Source organism: Ovis canadensis, chromosome 3, assembly GCF_042477335.2.
Source record: "Ovis canadensis isolate MfBH-ARS-UI-01 breed Bighorn chromosome 3, ARS-UI_OviCan_v2, whole genome shotgun sequence".
In the NCBI taxonomy this organism is placed as follows: Eukaryota; Metazoa; Chordata; class Mammalia; order Artiodactyla; family Bovidae; genus Ovis; species Ovis canadensis.
Genome location: NC_091247.1, coordinates 10,990,998 through 11,006,939, shown reverse-complemented (window position 1 = coordinate 11,006,939; position 15,942 = coordinate 10,990,998). Strand labels below are relative to the sequence as shown.

The following is a 15,942-nucleotide window of genomic DNA, read 5'->3' as shown; positions in this document are numbered from 1 at the left end:
CTAGCTGGTTAATGTCTGAGATGACTAATACACACTGTAAAACAAGTGTTATCATTATAATGCAAGCATGCTAAGTCGCTTCAGTTGTGTCTGACTCTGTGCGACCCCATAGATGGCAGCCCCCCAGGCTTCCCTGTCCCTGGGATTCTCCAGGCAAGAATACAGGAGTGGGTTGCCATTTCCTTCTCCACAATCATTACAATATTTGATGTTTATCCTAAATTTAAAATGCCACTGAACAAAATAAACTTTATAATTACTGTAATAACCAGTAATAGTATTATTTTCCTTTTCTACTGTCATTTATTCAGCATCTTTCAATGGATGGTTCTATTGAGGTTACAGAAATTCCTCTCAGTCTAGCTGGCTGGGGAAGAAGAAACTTGGGACAAAGGTTGTAAGAACTATGTACATCATGGATGATCGCTAGCTTAATAGCACCTTCTCCACTATATCAAGGTAAGTGCTTTGGGACAGGCTTTCAGACAGGTTTTTGGAGGGCAGAGATTCTTTTTTCCCTCATCTTGGGGGGAGCTCATCACCAGATTATGGACATACTACTTCTTTTCCTTCTCTATTTTACACAGCTACACAGTTGGAAAAGGATACTCACATATGGACACATTCTACGATCACAACTATAAAGTTTCTGGATAATTTCCCACCCTACAGCCAAATGAACTTTCAAAGAACTTACAAAGCACAATCCTTTTCTCCTAGATTGTACATATTTCCTACCAGGTTTATGGCATGAGTTTTGAAAGCATGTCGCCAAGTGAGACTTTCCCCCCAGTCTGGGCAGTGCCACACGTTAAATACCTGGTCCTTTCTGGCCAATGCCAAAGCCAGCCCTTCTGCCATTCTGGCTCTGTTGGCCTGGAACGTCTCATTCTGCTCTTGGAATTTCCTCATGGAAGCTGTTAATAAAGAGGCTCTCTTTGAGATATGGAGATATTTCAGAAACAGCGTGACAAACAGCCCATGTGATTGTAACACCTAACAAAAAAGGCCACGGTCACAAAAGTGGATTATGAGACTGGGAAAAACCTGACCCATCTTGACTTTCCCAGAAGCTTTCGGCCTTAGTAATAGACCTCGTTCTGTTTTAGCTTGTTTCCTATTGGTTGCTGTTGTTGCTGTTGTTATAGTCAAGTATACACATTTAGGAAGATGTCAAAGGGTACTTTTAAAATGATACAGTGATAGAACACTGAGTCAGGTAGCCTGCCAGAAAACACCAGTGCTATTGCTAAGTGATGGCTACTACTATTTAATAGAATTAAAACAAAAGTCAGAACAAAGCAAAACAAACCTTTCTTTCACTTTATTTTCCTTAAAAAATTATTTTTTTTAGCACATATTATACCCATAAAAAATAACTTTCTACTTCTACTAGCATCTTTCTTGGACTGAACCCAAAGGAAAACATATAACTTAGGGTAAACTAAACAAAATGTATGTCCATTGTTGGAGGAGTGATGACAGAGATTTCCCCCAGTTATTGAACATAGCAGATACGGAGCTATGGCTAGAACCAAAGTTTCTTAATCTAGGCCCATGGACAGGCCCTAGATTTTCCTAAAATCTAAGGGCAGCCCACAAACCAGTTAACTGGATGATACACATAATATCCTTCTCCTAAGAAACATGCTCATAAGACAACATAAGTATGAATTATATGCTTATAGCTATCAGATAAATGTTATATCAACTCAATTAAGAAGTGTGCTGCTGCTGCTGCTGCTAAGTCGCTTCAGTCGTGTCCGACTCTGTGCGACCCCAGAGACGGTAGCCCACCAGGCTCCCCTGTCCCTGGGATTCTCCAGGCAAGAACACTGGAGTGGGTTGCCATTTCTACTCATATTATAAAGACTTGAGCTATGATGAAAGGCAAAGTTAACCATACACTACTGTTTTGTTTCAAAAAATTAAACCCTGGAAAGATTGAAAAAAGCAGGAAAAAAAATACGTACAATCCTGGTGTTTTTCTAAGGCAATTTCAAGCTTCTCTTTTATCTTCTGCAAGGTGCGGACCTGTTCAGCATAGTCTTGGGTGAGGAGTGTGACGCACATACCAGGCATGGACAAACATCAGGAAAGGAAGTTAATTAAACAAAACAAACAAAAAAAATGAATGAAAATGATGATGATTTTCTCAACCTGAAAACCATTCCTGTTAAGGAAAGCTGGGCAGACAGCCTCCCATTAACAATGAACAACACAGGCAAACAAGTATAGTACAAACTACCCACAGTGTAAATGTTAACTACAATCAGGCAGATTTGTTTAGCCTGGAGAAAAAATAAGAATTGGGCCTGGTCTGGTCATCACAGATGCCCTGCCACAAAAACCACTATTATCTCATTACTGAAATTCAAATCTCAGTTTACACCGACCTTCCCACTCTTGGCAGTAGGACAGATCAAAGGGAATTCATTGAACAGCTCACTTACAGTCCACACAACTGAGTGACAGTGGTCAGGACAACAGCAAAAACCTTACCACAGCAGTGCCTCTGCAATAAAAGCACTGAACTCTCTAGAATAAAGTCAGCCACAGAACTGAGTGGCCTATGCCATATTAAAGGTGAAAGTCAGAATTAATTACCTGGGTAGCCAAAGAAGATAGTATGGTGTAGTGGAAAAGTAGGCAGGCTCTAGTTCAAATCCCAACTGAGTCAGTCCTTAGCTGAGAGACCTTAAGCAAATGACTGATCCTAAGTATTAGTTTCTTCATTTATGAAATTATGGTATTAACTGTATCTACCAGAAAGGATGTATTAGATAATAAATGGAATGTTCTATTGCCTTAATTAGATAATAAACTAAGTGCTTTAGGCAAGTGGGACACAATGCCCAATAAAGGGTAGCTGCTACTGTGGTTGTTCTTCTTATTCATACTGAGCCTAGGACGTAAATGCACTTAATTAATGTCAGTCTTCTTGCCTGTCCCTTCTCTAACATCAGTCAAGCCCAAACAATTTAGGGAAGATGCATATTACCTTACAGCTTCCTCCCCAACATTGAACAAGTGTAAAGTTATTTCACCTCTGTTACTGATACTGCTTACAGGCAGAGGTCACAGGATAATAACACTTGAGTTTCAAGCAGACTGTAGTGAAAAGCAGGGACTCTAGCATCAAGCAAATCTGTGTTTGGATTCCAGCTCTATCACCTACTACTTGTGTGACCTTAATCTCACTAAGTCTTGTTAGGCTAGAGTGAGAACAAAATGAGATAATGGGTTGTCTAGCAGCTGTGAGTTACACTACGGGCCTTGATAACTACACACACACAAATACCTCACATATAACTTGGCGAATTCTGTAGTCTGTTGCTTTCTTTCCAGTAAAATGGGCATAAGGCCAAGGGACAAAAACAAACAGAAACCACTGACCACTTCACAGGCTGAAGCTTTCAAAATGTATCCACTGGCAGAAACCAAAATAAGAACTCACAACTCTATTACAGACATGCCCTGCTCAGGCAAAGAATATAATGGGAGTTGTGTAAACTGTAAACTGCACACAAAAGACATAATGAGAGTTACAGCTTCTATAAAGGCGCTGAAGTTTGAAATACCGCTAAAAAGTAGCCCCAAGACCCAGAATGATATTACACAGGTGATATGCGTCTGAGCAAGTGGCAATGTAGCACCAAACCGCGTCGGGTGCTGAAGAATCCAGTATCTATAGACCAACCCATGAAAATGCTATCTTTAGCCCTTTCCGCCTGAAGCAAGCTCGGCCAATGGGAGAAAGGGGGCTAAATCTACATACAATTTTTAATACATTTATATCCACAGCTAGAAATCTCAGGAGCAGAAAAACGTAAGTTATTTTAACTTTAAAACTTCAGTTTTGGATTTACACTATTCAATACACTAACAAAAGAAGGGAATAAGGAGGGTACAAGTTGCTCCTTTTTGACTAAGAAGATCAAAATATGTCAGAATAACTGTAAGGTTATGCCATGTGGCTTTTAAATAGGGAGAGAGGGTCAGGTGCAAGGCAATTTTCCCTTGGTTGCTTCTTATAAGTTCCTGGACATACCAGAAAGTCTGGCCTCTAGTTTCCGTATCTGTTCATTCCTTCTCAAAAGCTGGGATGAAAGATCTTCTCTGGAGCTGCTTCCGTCAGAAGCCTGTTGAGACAGAGACACTGTATTCATATATGGATTTTCAGCAGCGTGAGACCACATAACCAGAAACAGACATCTCTTATTTCAGGTTTGGTTACCCTTTAAGGAATCACCTAAAAGCTTCTCTACCTATAAAGAAGCAGCAACAGTCTCTCCATCTATAAAGTGAGGAGATACAAGATGCAAGACAGAGAAACTGTGTCTGTGTGTGTACATGGTATTGGAATACCCGGTGGGAACAAATCCATTATCTTCCCGACCCAGGAATTGAACTGGGGTCTCTTGCACTGTGGGCAGATTCTTTACCAGCTGAGCTACCAGGGAAGCCCATGATCACATTGTACCAAGTACGTAATACAAAAAACATATTTTCAGATAAAAAAGTAAATCACTTTATTTTCCCAAAGGTAAAATCCTGGGGTAAAGGGAGGAAGGTTCTTTAGCAAGGGATTGAAGGCTGGATGGTCTGGCACTGGGACTTTACTGGTGGTCCAGTGGCTGAGAATCCGCCTTCCAATGCAGAGGATGTGGGTTTGATCCCTGGTCCAGGAACTAAGATTCCACATGCCCCAGGGCAACTAAGCCTGTGTGACAAAATGAAAGATCCCAAACACCACAACAAAGATCCTGCATCAGACAACTAAGAATCAATGCAGCCATAAATGAATCAATATTTTAAAAAAGAATCTATCACTGACATTGATAAAGTTTCAGTATCTTCATCTATAAAACAAAGGGATATCAATCTATGGTTCTAAAATGAGTCAAAACCTTTAGCAGATAATATATATTCAGTTAATTATTATATTAATGAGACATCAAATTTTCCCAATAATCTAGACTATTAAAACATATGGGTACTATTATTACTTTGGGCAATGTTTACTACTGCTAATAAGTAAATCACTTTATCTTCCTACATTTGATTATGAAATTTTAAAAATACAGAAGAATAGGGAGAGTTGTTTACTTAACATTCTCTACTTTAACAACTGCTGATTTTTCCCATATTTGCTTCATCAAATTTATATATAGTACTTTAAATCACTTTTGACAAACACTTATAAAACATAAGAACATTTTCCTTTATAGCCACAATACATTATACCTAAAAAAATTAAAAATAATAGTATCTAATATCCAGTCCTCAGTCTTCCCCATTTATTGCCAAAATAATGAGTGGTTCAAAAATTCATTTAAAATATTTATTTATCCATCTACCCATTTGCTCATCCAACATTTATGGAGACCCAGTCACAGGAAGGGTTAAAGGGGCTTTCAGGAGGTGGCAGGCCCAGGCTGGAAGTCACATCATCACCACTTATAATCTATAAGAACTTGGACCAGTTGGTCAACTTCTCTGTGGACTGGGTTCTTCACATGTAAAATGTGGTTAACAGACATAATCGGCATCACAGAGCTGTAATGAGGAGGTAAACAAATCAAAACCTGTCAGGCCTAAAACAGAGCCTGGCACATAATTAGCTTTAATACACAGTAGTAGAAATTATTATCGGTACTGAGACACCTATTCTTAGTATTGTTTTCAGCACTGCGAATAGTGATGAAAAGCAGTCCCTGTCTAAAACAGCAGCACTTGCAGCAGCTACTAATTACTAAGTGCTTAAGAGCCAGGCACTACTAAGTATTTTATACACTATGCAGAAGAGTTCATGTCGTAGGCCCGAGACTGCTATCCTTGGCAAAGCCGGCTTGTAAGGGGAGCCCCTGGCTAGCCCATGGGAACTTAGATTTTGCAAGGGTTCCCACCATTCCTGATAAGAATGGCTCATGGTACCTAAACCAATTGTGCAAAAAATGTGATTTATGCCTAACATGTGAAAGGTTGCTGCTACGAGCCGTGAACAACACTGGGATTCATGGCCTCCAGAGGAGATGAATTTGATCTGGGACCAGAGACGAGGCTTGATCACTCAGAGCTTTTGTGCAGCAAAGTTTTATTAAAGTATAAAAAGAGATAGGGAAAGCTTCTGACATAGACATCAGAAGGGAACAGAAAGAGTGCCCCCATGTTAGTTTTCAGCATGAAGTTATATATCTGTTAGCAAGCTGCAGAGTTGCACCAGGGCCCCTCACCCCCTCACTCCAGCATGCATTTTGAGATAGCACTGAAACAGGTGAGTCACCCCCACCCCCCATAAAACAATTGACATGAATCTTGAAGAAAGGCAGATTTCCAAGCAAATACAAAATTCATTAACATGGCTTAGGAAAGACATTTCCATGAGAAAAAAAGCATTGGTTAGCTCAAGGTTTGAGATAAAGTTAAGTTCAGGCAGAACCAGCTGTCGCCATGATGACACAGGATTAAAAGAGAAAAGAAAACGGAAAAAAAACGTTTGCCACTGGTAGTTTATTTCCTCCTGCCACTTGGGGACCTCTGGCCTCCCTACTGAGGCTATTAACCCTCTCAAGTGTCCTCCTTCTAGAAGTCTGGAATTGTGGTAAATGCTAGGCAGAAGGTGCCTATATGACTAGCCTCCAGTAAAATTCCTGAGCACTGAGTCTCTACTGAGCTTCCCTGATAGACAACATCTTATCCTGTCCTGTCACAGTTCCTTGCTGGGGGAAGTAAGTGTGTCCTAGGCAACTCCCCTGGAAAGGACTCCTGGAAGCCTGTGCCTGCGTCCCTCCAGATTCTGCCCATGCACATTTTCCCTTTGCTAATTATGCTTTGTTATAAATGTTTTCACTGTGATAAATGATAGCAGTGAATAAAACTATATGCTGAGTCCTGTCAGCTCTTCTAATGAATAACTGAACTTAGGGGAGAACCCTCCCCCCACGACTCTGCAACACACTTACTTTAATAAAGATGGGTATTGTTCTTATTTTATAGATGAGGAAACTAAGGCATAGGAAAGTGAAAAAGACTCGCCCAAGGTCACACAATGACAGGAGAGCCATCAAACCCAGGTCTGCCTCCCTAACCTGACCTGGGCTCCCAACCGCTACTCTATTGCCTCTCAAGAAGCTCCCAGTTTAGTGGAAGAGACAAAGAAGCAGATCATCAGGAACAATGCAGTGTAATAGGTGCTATTACAGAGGATGAAAGGGTCAAGAGACTAGATTCAGCCAGGAGGGATGAAGGTTAGAGGGGGTGAGGGGGCAGGTCAGGGCTTCCTGGAAGCAACATGTGAGCCAAGTCTTGAAGGATGAACAAAATCTGCCAGAAAAATGCAGGAGTGAGAAGATGGGATAGGAGAAATTCCAGAGAGGAGACAGCATATGTGAACATTTGTAGGCATGATGGGAAGTTGTCTGTTCCATAAAGTACAGTAAGTTCAGTATGGAGGGAGCACAGGGTGTAGAAAAGTAGAGTGAGATAAGGTGGATGGGTGAGCTGTATCACAACCACAGGGGTTAACCATTATACGTAACAATGACTTTGCACTTCATCCCGAAGATGATGGGAAGCCACAGAGAAGTTTTAAGCATCGGAGAGACATGAACAGATCTGTTTTGGGGAGTTAATAGAGGCAGGGAACCCAGATAGCCTAACACATTTGTCCAATTAAGAAAGACAGCTTAAAATAAAAAGAAAGTAAAACTTCCTTGGTGGCTCAGCTGTAAAGAATCCACCTGCCAATGCAGAAAATACAGGTTCGATCCCTGAGTCAGGAAGATCTCCTGGAGAAGGAAATGGCAACCCACTCCGGTATTCTTGACTGGGAAATCCCACGGAGAGAGGAGCCTGATGGGCTACAGTCCATGGGACTGCAAAGAGTCAGACACGGCTCAGCAATTAAACAACAACAAATGGACTACCAGTAAGTGGAGTACAAAGGGTAAGTTTGAGACAGGAGATGGAAACCAAAATACTTGCTGACAGAAGAGACACCAAGAAGTGAAGAAGAGTCTACAACGTTGCCAAGCTTTCTTGCTGGTGACCTGGGGGACAAAGGTACACAGGTGGAAAGAGAGTTAATGAACTCAGGACTTGAGATACCAGAGGAAAGGTGCCTGGTTGGAGAGAGATATGTAATGGAAATCAAGGGTCTGGAGACAGGGAGTGAGGATCAGAATCAGAATCTGAATAAATTGAAACAGATAACTTCAGAAGTCACACAGCAAAGTATTTCCTGGATTCAAGCCAATCTCTATACCTGGAATACGTTTGAGATGAGAGACTTCATTTAGAGAGTCAGCATGATGCCAAGGCAAGTACCTCTGCCAGAGAACTCAGCATTAAAACTACATCCTCAAATGTGCATTTATGTTTCCTGTTGAATACAGGAGCCAATGATAACTTAGATCTGGTAATCTATTGTTCCACCCCAATAACCTAATAGCTTCTGCCATGTAACCTGACCTCAACAGGTAGCACCAGAGAGGAGGTCGATTCATCTGACCATGGAAACAACTCAAGTATCTATCACCAGTAGAAGACAGAGACAAAGGCCAGAGTGTTACACAGCAGTAAAACTAAATGAACCATGGGCAGTGCATTGTTCTTATAAAGTCTGAAAATAAGCAACAGGTTGTTTATGAATATACATGTATCTGGCAGGATACTTTAAAAAGCAAGGGAACGACATACACAAACTGTAGGACGGGTTATCTGAAGGGGAGGCAAGGGAAGGGAACCAGGAAGGAGGAGCACACAGCACTGATAAAAACCTAGTTCTCTGCCTAAGTGACAGACTTACAAACCATCCATTTTATTTTTATGCCTTATACAATATATTTACATTATCTACATTCTTTTACATATATCAAGCATTATAAATAACTTGTTTTAACTTATCTGACTTTAAGAAGATCCTGTCATATGCCACAGACACAATTTTAATCCTAAGGCATGATACTTACTTAACACAGCATTCTCAAATCTTTCCAACTACAAAGGTACTTTACAAATAAGGGACAACGTGCAGCCATCGGTGCCATCTTTTCATCAATTTTCCCATAAAAACAGTGGTAATTCCCTGGCTAATTCCATGCCAAATGCACAGACTTCATTAAGTAACAATGACTTAAAGTATATATATATGTGCAGAGACAACAGGCCAAGTACTCTGAGAAACAAAATACAAAAGATGATGCACAAGGCTTTATATAGATGGAAAAAAGAGTACAAGAGGAGAAAGTAGAGAACATGGAAAGAGACCAGTGGAAAAAAAATAGAAAAGCACCTCAGAGTAAGAAGAATCAGATATAAACTACAAATCATCTTTGCAATTTTAAAAGAAAATACTTACTGGAATGATTTTGTGAAATACTATTTTTTAAATATAATGAGGCTGTACCAAATATTAAGAACTACGAAAGGTACTTACAAAGTCATCTCCTGAGTCAGCTCCCATGGAGGCAACGGACTCTTTGCTCACTGATCGTGGGATCCTAGTAGCACCTCCTGGCCTCTGAGTGACAGCAGTCTCTTCCGCAATTTTCTTCTTCAGTTTTGCAAACATTTTGCTGTGTGGCTATCCTGCACTTATGACCAGTGCTTGAACCGCTACAACAATCGTTAGGCCAGCAACCAGGAATTCCGAGACAGGTGCCTAAAAAGGTCCAGTTATCCAGACTAGCTGCATTCCCACTGAAATGTGGGCCAAAGGCTTGTGGCACAGGAGTATCTATAAATCAGATGAAAGAGAGCTCTAAATTAAACATCAGAGAAATTTCTTATCTGGGTTGCTTTGTTAAGCTTAGGTTTCAAAATTAAGTTTCACAATTTCACATGCACACTTACTAGGACTCAATTACTAAACATTTACAAAGCACTCAGGTGCGACAGGCGCATATACAGATAAGAAAATCCAGTTTTAGGGAGGTGAAGTAATATGCCAAAGACTGTGTGGCTAAAGTGCAGTGCTTTGGAACCCAGGAACCCACAAGTCCTTACTCTTTTTTTAAATTACATCACATTGGCTGTGGCACACAAAACATTAAGTAAAATTTCCCAGGGGAAACATTAACATAATGTTTTTGAATTCTTCCCCTAATAATATTAAGTATGACTACAGTTTAGACAAAAACATGTAACTCAACACAGGGAAAAGATGTAATGTTCTGATGTTCCAAGATGGTGTGGAATCAGCTGTTCACTAGAAAATGTTGACAACTTTTTTCTAAAAAAATATAGGAAAGCCAGCCAACTACACTGTATCAGGAAACATCCTTAAATGTTTCCTGGAAACGTTGTGTGGTTTTCTTAAAGAGTGATTAAAATTACCTCAAGTTAGTTTCTTTTTTGTACGATGTTTACTATGATACTACACACCAGATTCAAACATCTTTTCCTCCTATTATGCATGAAACATTAACATTCTGGTTCCAACCTTATGTATTCTGGCGGATATCTAAGCTCTACTCTAAGACCTCTAATGATGAAGCTCTAAGAGCTACAAATGACTGCTTACCACTTGTGAGCATCCATTTAAGTCTGTACAATTCTTCAAAAGTTTACCGTCAATGTCTGTAAACCACCTACTCACCTGGCTTATCTATTAGATTTAAAACAGCTTGGAGGTCAAAGCTTTCTGTCCTGCATGAAGACAAAGATAAAATGCATTGGATATTTCCTCTCAAGTGTAAGGTCAAAATGTTGGGGGGAGGGGCAGAGTGGAAGAAGAGGGAGAAAGGATCAAGGCGGGGGGTGGGGGGAGAGAAAACCTGTTATTACCATAATCCTCAGTGGTCTACGTACTCTCTCACTCTGGTTTTTGCATTTGTGATTTGCCTAAGAGTTTCACTTAAAGGCACAAAGAACAGAATCTCTCATTGTAGTAAGCGGGTAAACTCATTTCGCCTTGGGAGCCGTGAGCACAACAACTTCAATGAGATTAAGGTTTTCCCAGGGCCAGTATTTATTTCAGTTGATTCTGACAGTCACACACTGTTTACCTGGCCAGAACCCCAGAGCCTTGACTCACATTCAGAAAATCGCTGATTAAAAGGACGGCAAAGTTGGAAGACGGCTGCCAAATGCTCGGGGGGCCAGACACCTGCCACGGCAGTTTGGATCCCACTCACTCAGGCTCCTCCCAGACCCGCCCGTACGTGGACTGTCAAAGCCAGGAGGAACCCAATGTCTCTCCCACTTGACAGCAGGGAAACTGAGACCCAGAAAGGAAGAGTGACTTGTCTAAGGTCGCGCAGGTGGCGGGGGGCAGTTCTGGGACCCCAGGTTCCAGATTCCCAGGCCGAAGAGCCCGCCTCTGCCCCCACCCTCGCCCTGTCCGGCACCCTGGCACTGCCCACCCCCCCTCCTCCACGCCTTGGGTCTTGGGCAACCCAGTCGGCGCCGCTTTGGGGGCACACCGAGGCCACCGAGGGAAATAGAGGCCTGCTCCCGTCTCCGGCCCCCACCCCCGCCCACCTGCCGCTCTCTGGGCAGCCGGCAGAGCCCCGCCTCCGGGGCCTCTCGTGAGCGCCGGCCCGCGTCACCAGCCCCCACTGCCGGCCGGCGAGCAGAGCAGCGACCCGGAACCGCACTTCCACCAGCGCGCCGGAAGTGGCTGCGCGCGGGGCCGGCCCATCGCGCGCATGCGCCTGAGCGCGGCCTCCGCCAGCTTCGGGAAGGCGGTTGGACCGGAACCGCTGGAGGGCGCGGGCACAGGCGCGGGGCTGGCCGCTCCCTGAGGCCGGCCGGCCACGTCAGCAAGCGGCCAGACCCGCGTAGGAACAGTGGGTACCAGAAGCCTTTCTTTTCCTTTTGTTTCCAAAATAGGGGACGGTGCGGAGCAGGGGGAGTGGTAAGAGCCTGGTGGCAAAAGGGAAAGAACCGATGGCTGCGGTGGCGCCAACTTGTTTCATAGAAACCTCAGGCCGTGGCTGCGTTGGGCCGACCCAGAGTTTCATTTCCTTTCTGCACCCCAGTCTGCACCCTGCATGTCCCTGTCACCCTCCTCACTCGGGAGCCTGTGGCTCCATACATCAGTGTGGGGAGCTCGCCCTTTGTCTCTTGTGTTTTGTGCCTGTGGTCTACTGTAGGCTACACATTTTATATTGCAATCCAAGTCATTGAAAGAAAAGTTTTCAGAATCTTCAGTCAGTTCAGTCGCTCAGTCGTATCCGACTCTTTGCCACCCCATGAACCGCAGCATGCCAGGCCTCCCTGTCCATCACCAACGCCCGGAGTTTACCCAAACCCATGTCCATTGAGTCGGTGATGCCATCCAACCTCTCATCCTCTGCCGTCCCCTTCTCCTTCTGCCCTCAATCTTTCCCAGCCTCAGGGTCTTTTCAAATGAGTCAGCCCTCTGCATCAGGTGGCCAAAGTATTGGAGTTTCAGCTTCAACATTAGTCCCTTCAATGAACACCCAGGACTGATCTCTTTTAGGAAGGACTGGTTGGATCTCCTTGCAGTCCAAGGGACTCTCAAGAGTCTTCTCCAACACCACAGTTCAAAAGCATCAATTCTTCTGCACTCAGCTTTCTTTATAGTCCAACTCTCACATCCAAACATGACCACTGAAAAAACCATAGCCTTGACTAGATCAACCTTTGTTGGCAAAGTAATGTCTCTGCTTTTTAATATGCTGTCTAGGTTGGTCATAACTTTCTTTCCAAGGAGCAAGCGTCTTTTAATTTCATGGCTGCGATCACCATCCGCAGTGATTTTGGAGCCCAGAAAAATAAAGTCAGTCACTGTTTCCCTATCTATTTGCCATCAAGTGGCATGACCAGATGCCATGATCTTCGTTTTCTGAATGTTGAGCTTTAAGCCAACTTTTTCACTCTCCTCTTTCACTGTCATCAAGAGGCTCTTTTACCATTGTTATTAGCACACTCAATCACTAGAAAAACCACACTAGTGTCAGCACACTACTGCGTTCATTTCACTAGTCACGAATGAGCCTCCAACTTTTGACAGATGAAGGAAGTCCAGACAGGTAAAACTGCCTTGTACAAAGTTATAGTACAAACTGGTAGCCTACATCGGGTCTCCGGACTCAACGCCAACTGAGGCAGACATTCCACACTGAAGCTCTATGTGTTTCTGCCCAAACCCAACTCCAGCCAGAGCGCCAGCAGCTTCATCTCAATCCCCTGAAACAATCCCGCCCTCAGCATGTCCTAGTTCTGACCACGAGGAGCTGGGCAGGGAAAAAACCAAGACTAGGACTCAGAAGAAATTTACAGATTGCAACAATACCAACGAATCCTAAACCTCAAATTTTTCAAGTGTCTGAAGAATTATCTGAAAGAAGCAAACCTTGTCCAGTTTACCACTTACGTTGTCAGCAATTCTGAAGTAACAAAAACTTTTAAGCAAATAATTTTAATGTTTATTTTTATATCGATGATACACTTAATATATATGTGAATTCAAGATACAAAATTCATTTACAAGAGTTCACACCTGATGAATGTAATCACATTCCTAGAGAGAACATTTATCAATGCAAAAATGTCTTCAATACACTGACAACAAAAATCAAATCTTCTGCAATCCTGTTATTCAATAAACATCAAAACAATGTTTAACTCTTCATCCTCTAGTATTTAAGTGCCCTCAAGGTGGTAGGCACCATGTAACAGAAGAAAACATTGGAAACTCAAGGGCCTACTGAATCCTCTGCAGAATCACAGTGTTTACTCTGAAATTCATTTAGTGAAGTAGTAGAAGGCTTGCTATCCTTTATGACAAATCACATATCACACAAGAGTCAAAAGTGATGATCAGGAAAATAAACTGTTCTGGTAACTTCTTAATTTCTAAAATCTATGACATATTAACCATAACAGACATAGCAGAAAAAGGCTGCTGAAAAGGAACACAATAAAAAAATCCTTAAGAGTATGTATGGCTTAAGCAATTTAGAAATACAACAGGTAAGACTTTTACAATACCACAATTGTTCAAGTCAAATGATATTGACAATATAATTTTCCCCCTTAGTCACTGATAGTAAATAGCCCCTTCAAATTTAATTCTATTGAGAACACATATAAAACTAGTGAATCCAAATGGTTAGTTGGGCTCACCGAGCTGAGATGATGGATTTTGTTCTAAAGTATTAACCCACAATACCCAAAATTTAATATAGATGAGCAACAAGACTACATTTCAAGGATTACAGTGATTTGTGAATAGCTAGATAGGCAACCAAATAGTTTCATCATTTGCACAACAGATTAGCAGCACTTGGTTTAAGTACGGTTACGTGAAAATTATTGTGCTTCAATCTCTCAAAGAGAGCTAATAAATATAACTCTAGAATCCTTATAGTGTTACAATTCTATAACATTTCAGTTACAGACAAGCACAATTTTTAAAAAGTATTTCACACCACTAGAAAATCAAATAATTATATTTTCCAAATGTAATTTCTTCTATGATCGAAACAAGTGCATTTCTGCCTAATATCCATAATATAGACAATAGGTTCACCATTATTTTCAGGGAAAATAGATCAAGTATAACTTATTTTAATTCCTATTTGATTATCTTAACCCTTAGTGATGATATAAATAAAAAGATATTCAACCTTACAATGGAAAACTACTTGGAGAAAATAATGTCATTTTGGCCTGAAATGACAAAATTCTTTAGAGCTAAGTAGGAAATGACTTAAAACTGCTTCATCACATTCAATGATTAATGAAACCACTACTTTTACTGGTGCTACACAGTGAAGATAAGCTATTTGAATAAATCCTTTCACTTGTAAGCTCTACTATGAAAATGTAGGACATTGCATCTGCCTTTCTTATTACCTAAAACCTTTCTACTTTGACAGGAAGAAGCCTGCAAAATATATCTGACTGTTGAGTGGCAAGGTTTATTAAAAACAATAAATAAAAATCAGCTGGAGAACTAGCCATATGATCTATGGGACAAAAGGAATGTAACCACGTAACTATAAAAAGCCACAAACACAAAATTCTAAGATATTTTACCGAACCATTGAGTTCTTTTAAATAAAAGGTAAATAAAAGAGTTTTTTCTTAAAAAAAAAAAAACCTCATTCTGCAAGAAACAGGAATAAAAATTATTGCCCTAAAACATTTTAAGCAATTTTTCCTGCAGATTTTTGATGCATCACAACACATAATCTAGAAAAGAGTAACATGCAAAGAAGTGTAGGAATAAGATTTTTGTATTTAGAGTGTTTATTTTGATATGGTTTGGAAATGATTACTTTGGGTTAACATATATGACCATTTTGTATTTTACAATGGTTGATCTTACTGATTTGATGTTTGAGAAGACTTAGGGGTCAAATCGTAATGTTTACAAATCTTAATTTTCAATCATAGATAAGTGGACATTCACGACAGTGTCAAAAGAGAAAAGAATATTAGTGATATAACACAAGATTTCAAATGTTTACTGCACGCCTAAAGGAAGGCTAGCTATAATTTACCATCTCATTCCGAAAAGTGACATAAACCCTCAGGCTATTAACTATTTCATAAGCCTATCAGAAAAGTAAAATAAAATTTGAACCCTGAAATTACCAACATCTCAATAAACAATACTACATCTAAAAAGATGATTGTCTTAGGATATAGACAGGAATTAACCACCAAAATAGGAAAATATTCCCAATTTATAGTTTGTTCTATGACCAAATTCAACCTTGATGATTAAGTGAATCTGGAGTGCAGAATTACTATATCTCAAACTACTAAACATCTCTGAAGTCTTGTTCAAATATGTTTTAAAAAAAAATCATACTGCTTAGAATAGTTTGATAATTAAAAAAATTTTTAAAAACACAAATTAACAAAAATATTTTTAAATTAAGAAATGGTGCTTCAGTTATTAAGGAACAATGTTATATGAAATGGAATTTTTCTCAAAAGTCAATATTACACCAAACCAAT

At 40.8% G+C, this 15,942-nt stretch overlaps 1 protein-coding gene across 2 annotated transcripts in view; it reads right to left on the bottom strand.

The window, feature by feature from the left end:
- Window positions 1-11,631, bottom strand: part of GOLGA1 (golgin A1) — a 47,388-nt gene extending 35,757 nt beyond the window's left edge. For both annotated transcript variants that reach the window (XM_069582457.1, XM_069582458.1), the window contains exons 1-6: window positions 11,485-11,631; window positions 10,601-10,650; window positions 9,440-9,739; window positions 4,052-4,142; window positions 1,974-2,048; window positions 820-917 (exon numbers count right to left, since the gene is read on the bottom strand). In XM_069582457.1, the coding sequence (XP_069438558.1) occupies window positions 820-917; window positions 1,974-2,048; window positions 4,052-4,142; window positions 9,440-9,574 (399 nt within the window). In that variant the 5' untranslated portion in view covers window positions 9,575-9,739; window positions 10,601-10,650; window positions 11,485-11,631. The remainder of the gene's footprint in view (window positions 1-819; window positions 918-1,973; window positions 2,049-4,051; window positions 4,143-9,439; window positions 9,740-10,600; window positions 10,651-11,484) is intronic.
- Window positions 11,632-15,942: the final 4,311 nt, after the last annotated feature.